Source organism: Trichechus manatus, unplaced genomic scaffold, assembly GCF_000243295.1.
Source record: "Trichechus manatus latirostris isolate Lorelei unplaced genomic scaffold, TriManLat1.0 scaffold00031, whole genome shotgun sequence".
NCBI classification, from domain to species: domain Eukaryota; kingdom Metazoa; phylum Chordata; class Mammalia; order Sirenia; family Trichechidae; genus Trichechus; species Trichechus manatus.
In genome coordinates, this window is record NW_004443967.1 from 12,284,715 (window position 1) to 12,295,229 (window position 10,515).

The 10,515-nt window shown below is 47.1% G+C and overlaps 1 protein-coding gene across 4 annotated transcripts in view; it reads left to right on the plus strand.

The window, feature by feature from the left end:
- Positions 1–10,515, plus strand: part of TACC2 (transforming acidic coiled-coil containing protein 2) — an 83,624-nt gene that overhangs the window by 41,247 nt on the left and 31,862 nt on the right. For 3 of the 4 annotated variants that reach the window (XM_004374910.2, XM_004374912.2, XM_012555130.1), the window contains 2 exons: positions 2,466–2,526; positions 3,737–3,938. In XM_004374910.2, the coding sequence (XP_004374967.1) occupies positions 2,466–2,526; positions 3,737–3,938 (263 nt within the window). Of the gene's footprint in view, positions 1–349; positions 386–2,465; positions 2,527–3,736; positions 3,939–10,515 lie in introns of all 4 variants that reach the window. The other variant, XM_004374911.2, reaches the window with a different exon arrangement.

The window sequence follows — 10,515 nt, forward strand, 5'->3', positions numbered from 1 at the left end:
AGACAGCATGGTTGTATTCTGTCCCGAGCCATGTTTGCATTTTGCCATTGAGCTAACAAAGGTCAGGGAGGCGAATCCAAGTGCAGACGGGGTTCTTGGCTGGGAAGATCCTACACTGGGTGACAAAGCTCCTTGGGCCCCGGTGCTTTGTGGGGTGATTGGAGCAGAGAGAGGCAGGCCTTCGCAGACAGCTCCTTTCCCCAAGCTGGGCGGTTGGCCACACTCCCCCGGGGAATCCACAGTGGACAGCTGTTGTATCCTAACCCGTTAATAACCAGTTGTCTGCAGATTTATCTTTTTTGTCAGTTCCTTCTGTCTGTCTCTCTTTGTCTTTGTCTTCTTGTCTTAGGATGGTTGAAGATGTGATGTCTGTGTGTTCTCTGTTGTAAGTAAATATTTAATGGAATCTGCCTTTTATGCCAAATGTGCTTTTTCCTGCCTTTTACTGTCACTCCCAAGCTTTTCATTTACTCTCCGTGGCTGCTCCTTACATACTTCTGTGGCAGGTCTGGGAGTTAGGGGCATGGGGCTTCATGGTAGCAGAGATGACTTCTCCGTTCTGTAGTGATTAGCATAAGTGAAACTGCTTGGCTGTGAAAACATGATTATCCAACATCTGTCTGCTTGTCAGGAATGGAACATTTTTTTCCTTGCATATTGAATGTCTTCATCTGAAACCCATATATATATATTTATATATGTTTTTTTTTAACTGCTCATTCCATCCTTTCATTGTAAATTAGACTAGCAGGCGACTGCTTTCAATAGCACCGTGGCTTCACATTAAAAGTACCATCCAGTCCAACCACAGACAGCGACTGCTGTGGCTTCTTGTTAATGTGTGAAGCTGGAATGTTTGGGCCGTTCCACATTGCGACCTGCTACACAAGTGCCCTGGAATGCAGAGTCCCTTCAGCATGGAGTGCGCTGTTGAAGTGGAGCCCACGGCTATTGGAGCCCTCACCAGTCTGCCCTGAGCCTGCATCCTTGTCCCCAGAGCCAGGCTGGGTGTCAGCATGCCTCATTGCCATCTGTATGTCGCTCGTGGGCATCAGTGGAGACAGAGCTCTGTGCCTCCCCTGGCCAGGAGTGGTCTCGTGGGCAGCGCCCAGGGCCTTGGGCCTTGCATCTTCTCTGCCCCTTCCCCATCCTTACCAGGGAAGCTGGCCTGGTCCCAGGTGTCCGGCAAGCTCAGGGTAGGGTTGAGTCTCTCTGGCTTGCTTCTGCCCAATGGATTTTTTTTTTTTTTTAAACATTTTAGAGACATTTAGCAACTATAAATGTACAGTTACATATTTATATGCATGAATAAATACATGCTTCAAGCTGTGTTTCACTGCTTTTATGGCCAATGCCATAGTGCTGTAAGTAACCATTTCCAGTATTTTTTTCGTGATGAAATGCCATTGTTGGAGCATCTTACTGGCGAGAACACAGGAAGGATTTGAGGGTCACATTGCTCTGCCGTCCAGTTAATGTGTAAAGCAGGGAGGAGGGTAGTAAGGGCTAAGGTGAGGGACTCCCCACCCCCAAAGCCCTTGCTTGCTGGGGATAGGACTGTACCGCGGAGGGGCAGAGTCTGGGGGCAGCGGCCAGTCTGCGTGGTGGAAGAGGCTTCCATTCTGCCTGTGGAAATGACTCCCTGACTCCCCAGTGGATGTACTCAAACTATACTGCAAGTTGTCCCTTCCTTCTGGGATCTGCCGCCCCCTCCTCCATGATCCCTTCAGGAGGCTGATCCCATGTCTCCTTTGCCTGCACCCCCCTCCCCACCCCAACTGTTTATATGAAAGAGAAAGAAAGGGAAAGAGTAGTCCTAAAACTTGTCTGTTGACCCTGGTTGAGAAAAGACATTAAAAAATGACCTTGGCCTTGGCCTTGCCTTTGGTCAGAATTCCACTTGGAAGCTTAGAGGTACAGGGAGCTATTAAGCTCAGAGTTCCTACGTGTAAGAAGGATTCTGCGAATTCCCCTAAAGACTTAGAACTTTCCATTTCTACAAGGGCTCCTCAGTGCAGTTCGTTAACTGCTTGTCTGTTTTCCATCTGTAAATTGGATATTGCAAATTGGTGTCATGAGCCTAGTTCCCCCTGCCCCACACCCTTAACTTGAGTTGGTTCAGACATTCCTTGACGAATCCAGATAGATTAATCCACTCACTAAAGATTTGCTTTTTCAAGTAAGAACATCTGGTTAAATTTAGATTCATTTTCTGGGTCAGTTCTCCAAAATGGCATCCCTTTAAAGGTTTCCAGCTTGATTCATCTTTCCCTTGGGGGCAAAAATAATATCTGTTAGCAAGTCAGACTTCCTCGTGGGCGAGGACGTCTTTCTGTTGGTGCTGAGATGGCGCAGACCAGAGGGTGGTCTGAGTCGGATGGTCCAGCGGCAGCTGCGGCTCTGTATTGCGGTAGAGTTTTCTGTATCTCTGTTTGTTGTGTTTACATTTTCAATTTTGTTTCCAGTGACACATTTAGGGTGAAAAAGTCGCCAAAACGGTCTCCTCTCTCTGATCCGCCTTCTCAGGTATCATATTCCTTTGATCTTTATGATTTTATTGCGTACTGGGGGAGAAATCTGAGGTTAACACGGCTGAGTCTTGATGCCCACTAGCAAGCCAAGCTTTCCTTTCTGTGAGTCACAGGCACATTTCCGAGACCCTCTTCTTGCCCCTTCCATGCGGGTTTCCTCTGCTTTTGTAGGACATTGTTCTGGTCCCTTCGCTTTGGGTAGAGCAGAGTGTGTCCCGAGAGTAGGAAGAAGGTCAGGAAAAATGCTGGTTGGATGTTACAGGAACCGTTCTGGTCCCTTCTGGCCAGTTTATCTACTGAGAACTTACACGGACATCAAGTTGAGAAAGTGTATTGAGGCAGATAAACCCGTGGTGAGAAAATGAAAGAAATAAACGTGTGAGCAGAGCTAGGGCTGAATGTGCGCAACCAAAATCCACGTGGGGAGGAGCAGTGACCTGTCCCCTAAAGAAGTAGGAGCTGGGGCTCTTTTTTAATATGTGAGCCCTGTCTCCCTCTTGCTAGTTTCTCTACCAAATGTATGCCATTTCTTCTGCCCTGTTTACAGACCAAGGAAGGTCATCCTGGGCGTTCAGGGCTATTTGTGGGTCATAAAACAAGCAAACCCCCTTCCCCCACTCAGCCACAGAACCCAGCCAGCATAGCCTGGCCAGGGCGGGGGCTGCGGAGAGAGGAGCCCTATGCTGGGAGTAGGGGGTTTGAGTCCCAGTCACACTTCTACCTTCTTACTTCTGGGCTCCCACTCTGCCTTCCTCAGCTCCACACCCTCCTGGGGAAATACAGATAAGAGCACCTTTCTTCCCCTCCAAGGCCAGGTGGAGGACTGTCCGGTGATACGAATGGTATTGACACGCAAGCCCTGAAGTGCAGTAGAGCAGAACACAGTAGCGGTGGTAGTAAAGGACCCGTAGTAAGCATTTCCTTATCTTTCTTAAAGGGAATGAGAGGAATATCTCAAATAATTGTGACCCAAAACCCTGATTTTCTTTTACACCCACGGTCACCCCGAAACAAACCATCAGAAAAGGGAATTCATAGAGCAAAGACTTTGTTTCCTTGAGGGACCATTGGGAGCAGAGGTTGAGAAGAAGATGAACAAATATTGACCGGGACTTCTCCAGGCTAATGGGCCCTGGACTCTGGGGTGGGTGGGTTTCTGATGGGGAGACGAATGAAAGGAGAGACTGCTTCCCTTTTCCTTGCAGGACCCCACTCCAGCGGTGACCCCAGAAAGCCCACCAGTGATCTCGGCAGTGGTCCACGCAACCGATGAGGAAAAGCTGGCAGTCACCAGCCAGAAGTGGGCGTGCATGACGGTTGACCTGGAGGCCGATAAGCAGGACTACCCCCAGCCCTCAGATCTGTCCACTTTCGTCAACGAGTCCAAGTTCAGTTCACCCACAGAGGGTAAGCAACTCGGTGGCCAGCTGGAACCCCAGCCTGCCCTGGAGAACACTGTCCTTAGGGAGCAAAAGGCCAGGAGAGAAACTCCTAACCCAGGTAACTGTGCTCTCGGCCGCTGTCTCCCAGTAGACTGGAAGCTAACTAAGGTTGCCTTTAGAACAACCTGAGACTTGAACCCAGCTGTGCCTTGAAGCCAAGACCCTGCTAACAGCCCAGCACAGCACCCTCTAATGGCAGGTCTTGGCGACTCACTAGAGCTTTGCTTATTCTTGTCTGTATGGCTTATGTCCCTTTGTGTTTTTGAAAAATACAACTCCAAGGAAACATCATTCACGTCAGACTTTCACCCCTAGGTCAAGCTACCTGGGGGTCTCTTGGTGGCCCCATTGTCCATAGACCTAAGAGAACAATTGGACAATGTGATTAGACCTATCCAGCCCCAAACCAGAGGCTCACCCTAGACGTGGTAATGAGGGCGTGATTCCTTAGGCATGGGCTTCCAGGCCCTTTGGTTATTTCATTAATCTCTTCCTTCCTCTTACGCTTATTCAGCTTTCTGCTTGGTTCTCTGGTTTGAAAATTTTACATATTTTAAGTCAGCTCAGCATGAGTAGGTGAATTAAGATTTTAAAGAAATTACTTATTCCACTAGATTTTCAGAATTTGTATATTGCCTTCCATATTTCTTTTCTTGATTGGGAAGCTGTTAGGAGAGCAGCTAGAACCTTTCTTATGCGAGGTTAATCCTTTTTCCCCTATTTGATGGCACTGTATGTTCCCATCCCTGTAACGCCATCCTCCACTGACCACCTATGTGAAGTGTGTGAGTCCTATGTTGGGCCATTGCAGTGCAGCAAAGTACTTAATATGGCCCTTCTAGCCATAGTCTTTGTAACTCCTATCAAATAACTGGGTGGAACTATGCAAATGAGGTGCTTGTAGCCCACCAAGGGGATTGGATAGCTTGCTAATAATGTAAATAAGTTGCATGGCACCCTTGTAGGGGAGGGACTATGCAAATAAGGTATATAGAACCCTAATGAGGGGATTGGTCAGTTTTGCCATCCCGCTAGGCTTGAAAGAGAGTTGGTCCCAGAGCAGAGGGGGACCTGACTACCACCAAGAAGGGACAGGAGCAGAGTACGTCCTTTGGACCCATGATCATCGTGCTGAGATCCTCCTAGACCCCAGAAGCAGAGAGAGAGAGCTGTAACACCAAAGACGAGGAGACAGTGAGAAGCAGTGGCAGAGAAACGGCGGTAGCAGAGGCAGAGGATCAGGAGACTGGCAGGAGGCGGTGCGGTGCGCTTCCCAGCCTATGGAGCGAGAAAGCTGAGTGCCTTCAGACAGGAGGCTTCCTGGTGGAGTGGGGTGCCTCTGAGCACTTATTAGTGGAGCTAAAGAGCTTTGCAACACTTGGCCAAGCAGGGCAAAGGCTGGGCCGAGAGACTGAGGGCCAGAGAGAGGCCTGCCTGCGAGCATGGCCGAGAAGCGGCTGTCCTGATTGAAGAACTGTATCCTGAGTCCTTCCTGATCCTGAGTTGTAACCTGTTTCTTCCCTAATAAACCCCATAACTGTGAGTATGGTCTGTGAGTTCTGCGTGGCCATTGCAAGAATTATCGAATCCAGCAGAGAAGTAGAGCATTTGTGAGAGGGACAGATGGTGTCAAAACTGGTAAAAAGGTTGGAGGGTAGAGACATGTCTGACCTCTGCCTCATAGCAATCAGCCTTGGGCTGTTGATGCTGATAATGATTCTTCTCCCTTGTGAAGTTAGAGGAGGTCAGATGCCCCTGCCAGGCCATTTTTACATTTGGTGTTAGCAGGATTCATTGCATGACTCCAGACTCAGGGAAGCCTGGGGCTTTGTAAGAGGAAGGGGCGTGGGATGTGGCACTTTTGATTCCTGGATGGTGACTTTGGTTGTTGTTACTTACAATGCTGAAAGGAAAGTAAGAGATGTTCTGCTGCAGCTGAGGGGAAAAAACTCACATCTGGAGTGGTTTGGGGCCTTTTGCCCCAGGCCGGTTAAACAAGATGATTGTTAGGGGGGCCAGGGTCTTCTGGTTCCACCTAGCCAGAGGCCTAAGGCCATATGCATATGAATGGGAAGAAAGGCAAGGTGTGGAGAAGATGAAACTGGAATGTTTTAAAGAGGGTTATATGTTTATTTGAATGTACTGTGGATATTGAATATTTCTCCTAGCTAGCACTGTAAAGCAGGCCTACGTGTATGATGGAAACGAATATTAGGTATTATAGATTACAGAGAGCATGTTAACTCTGCCTTCATCCAGTACTTGATTGGATATGCTAAGAGGAGAACTAGGATTTGCCTAAAGGAAACACAGGCTGTTTGTTTGAATCCGGTAGCCCTGTGTATAGAATGTTGTGGGCTTAGGTAGAAAACCTAAGGACTAAGGTGTGCCTGACCCAAGCCATGGTGTTTTCAATAGCCTGCTATGCATGTGAAAGCTGGACAATGAATAGGGAAGACCGAAGGAGAATTGACGCCTTTGAATTATGGTGTTGGTGAAGAATATTGAATATACCATGGATTGTCAAAAGAATGAACAAATCTGTCTTTGAAGAAGTACAGCCAGTGTGCTCCTTAGAGGCAAGCATGGCGAGACTTCATCTCACATACTTTGGTCATGTTATCAGGAGGGACCAGTCCCTGAGGAAGGACATCACGCTTGGTAAAGTAGAAGGTCAGTGAAAGAGAGGAAGACCCTCAACAAGATAGACTGATACAGTGGCTGCAACAATGGGATCAAGCATAACAAGCATTGTGAGGACTGGGCAGGACCCGGCAGTGTTTCGTTCTGTTGTGTATAGTGTTGCTATGAGTCGGAACCAACTCGATGGCTCCTAACAACTGGTAGAAAACCTGAGTTCCAACCAAAACCTTCAGAGTCAGAAAATTTGCATTTGAAAAGACATGCAGATCTACCCAGAACTGCTGGGAGAGGAATAAATTTGCATTTGAGGGAAGGACCAGCAGGAAAAAAAAAAATGACTGTTTTGCTTTTTGAATTTCAAGCAAGCAGATTGCCTTTGGATGCATTGAGGTAGGAAAAGTCAGTGCTCATCAGAAGAACCCCCTTTCAGGGCTGGAAGTTACAGGGACCCGGCGAGTAGACAGCCTGGTATGCTCATTTGTGGTGACCACCTGCGTCCACTCGATGAGTGGAAGTGGGGGAAGTGCAGCAGTGAAGAGATGGCTGAGTTTGGACATGTTCCATTGGCAGCCATTGACCTAGCCCTTGGAGGCTAGGAATGAGAGAGAGGGCTGGCTGGTCTAAAGTTTAGGGAGTTGTGTGGACTCCTGAGTCACACAACTATGGTGCCCATTGACCTAGCCCACCGGAGCTAGGGATGAGAGAGAAGGGGCTGGCTGGTCTGAAGTGTGTGGACTTCTGAGTCTACAGCTGGTACCAATTGACCTAGCATGGATGGCTATGGATGAGCTGACCAGAACCCTACTGAATGAAGAGAAAGATGTTTCACACTGTGAGCTGGTGTCAATGGCTGCAATTTGATGGCTTGCTCTGGACTGGATTTTGTTTATGGGTGCAGATTCTCAAAGTTCCAACCAGAACAGAAGATTCTTTAAATCAAGGAACATGCTTGTCTCCCCAGAGTACTGGTTTGATAGAGATGGTCAGTTTTAACATTGGCTGTCTAACATAGGGGGAGATAAAGGCATGAAGCGGCTGGCTTACACGCTTTCATGTGTGCTTATACTCAAAATGAGGGGGACGAGGGAGGATCCCCACTGAATAGTTGCCTCTTTTATTGATGGGTCTGGGGAAGAGAGGGTGGGGGAAGATGCTGATAGGATGATATGATTCACTGAGACCTGACAGCAGGGGCCCTAAGACCTAGCCTCAGCCTCCCTTCAATCCCCGCTTTACTCTGCACCCACACCTGAGCCACATACCTCAACCAAACAGAATCACGTCCTTGTCCCCAGGGCTGCCCCTCACCTGGCTGCCTCTGCAGTGGCTGCTGCTGGGCCCACACTGGGACTGTCTCCTCTTTCCCATCTCTCACTTCCACCTCGCCTGTTTAAGTCCTGCCCCGTCCTAGCCTTTCCCTGGATGTCATTGCACTGCTCCACCTGCCCTTAATGCTTAGTATAGGCTGCCATGGGGGCATTCACCACCATGGGGATGATGTGTGTGCATTTCCTGCTTCCCTATTGGATTTTGTGCACTTCTAGATTCCCTCTGGACTGTGCGCACGTCTAAATTCCCTAGTGGGCTGTGTATGCTTCCTGCTTCCCCACTTACTGTACTGTGTGCATTTCTAGATTCCCTCTGGACTGTGTGCATGTCTAGATTCCCTACTGGGATGTGTATGCTTCTTGCTTCCCTACTTACTGTACTGTGTGCACTTCTAGATTCCCTCTGGATTGTGTGTGCACTTCTAAATTCCCCCTGGACTGTGTGCACATTTAGATTCCCTACTGGACTGTGTGCACATTTAGATTCCCTACTGGACTGCATACACTTCTTGATTCCCTTCTGGACTGCATGCACTTCCTGCTTTCCTGCTGGACTGTGTGCACTTCTAGATTCCCTACTAGACTGTGTGTACTCCCTGCTTCCCTACTAGAACTCTGTCTGATTCATCATGTTTTCTCCACAGCGTCCTGAACGTTGTTGTTGTTAGGTGCCGTCAAATTGATCTTGGCTTATAGTGACCTCATGTGACAGAGTAGAACTGCCCCATAGGATTTTCTAGGCTGTAATCTTTATGGGTCACTATGAGGCAGAATCGACTCAACAGCAATGGGTTTGGTCTTTTGGTTTAATCTTTATGGGAGCAGATCACCAGATCTTTTCTCCCACAGAGTGGCTGGTGGTTTTGAACCGACCACCTTTCGGTTAGCAGCCAGGCACTTAAATGTTGTGCCCCCAGATCACTTTACCCTGAGCATAGTAGGGTAAAGAAATGTTTGTGAGATGAATGAAATACAAGGCCAGGCAGGTGAATAGCTTAATGTCAACTCGGTCAAGTTCACCTTTGCAGAGTGCAGGGGTTTCCTGGGCTTTGCCTGCGTGTGATGTTGCAGGAGACGTTTTATATACTTCATATCCCAGAAACAGCAGGGGACACTGGGCACAAGCCGTGGACATAGCTTGTTTGATAGCACCTGTGGTTTCCTTCTAGTTCACATCTCTCGAGACTTGCTAAGGAATGTATAAACGTTAGGAACCCATTTAGAAACCATCCTGGGCTTAGTGTTGTCATAAGAATCAACAGGCATGTGATTTTAGGGGTGTGCGTGTGTCTGTGTGTGTGATTTCATCATTAGGAACCAAATGGATGCTTTTTTTTTTAACTTAGAAAATATTAAAACCCTAATGGTCCTTATTAAGCTAATAGCTACTTCATTCAATGGTAGCATCTATTTGTTCATCTTTAACCTTTTACTAATGAGCCCTGGTGGTGCAACAGTTAAGCACTCAGCTGCTAACCAAAAGATTGGAGGTTTAAGACCAGACTTACTGGTCTGACAGAGACTGAAGAAACCTCAATAGTATGGCCCCTGGACACCCTTTTAACTCAGTACTGAAGTCATTTCTGAGTTTCACCTTTCAACCAAAGATTAGACAGGCCCATAAAACAAACAATAATAAACGTAGCTCAACCATATATCGGAGACTAAATGGGCAGACCAGCCCAGAGACAAAGACTAGAAGGCAGGAGGGGACAGGAAAGCTGGATGAATGGAAATGGGGAACCCAAGGTTGAGAAAGGGAGAGTGTTGATACGTCACAGGGTTGGCAACCAATGTCACAAAACCATATGTGTATTAATTGTTTAATGAGAAACTAATTTGTTCTGTAAAACTTCATCTAAAGCACAAAAAAAAAAAAAAAAGTTGGAGGTTCAAACCCATCAGTGGCTCCAGAGGAGAAAGACCTGGCAGTCCACTTCTGTAAAGATTACAACCAAGGAAACCTATGGGACTGGGGCACTATTCACAACAGCCAAAGGGTGGAAACAACCAGTGCCCATCAGCAAGTGAATGGATAAACAAAACGTGGTGCATACATACAATGGACTACTACTCAGCCAGTAGTAGAAATGAAATCTTGATACATGCTACAGTATGGATGGAGCTTGAAGACATTATGCTGAGCAAAATAAGCCAGTCACAAAAGAACAAATATATATCCTCACTTATATAAAAAGACAAGAAAAGGTAAATGGATAGAGACCAAAGTTTATTAGCAGTTACCAGAGATGGAGGGACGGGGGTAGGAGGGACTTATTGCTTATGGAGCCCTGAGTTTTGGTTTTTGGTGATGGAAAAATCTTGTTGATTAAGGTTAGGGTTGCCACAGAAAAAGAAAATTACAGACCGATATCCCTCATGAACATTGACGCAAAAATCCTCAACAAAATTTTAGCCAATAGAATTCAGCAACATATCAAAAAAATAATTCACCATGACCAAGTGGGATTTATACCAGGTTCGCAGGGATGGTTCAACATTAGAAAAACAATCAATGTAATCCCTCACATAAATAAAACAAAAGACAAGAACCACATGATCTTATCAATC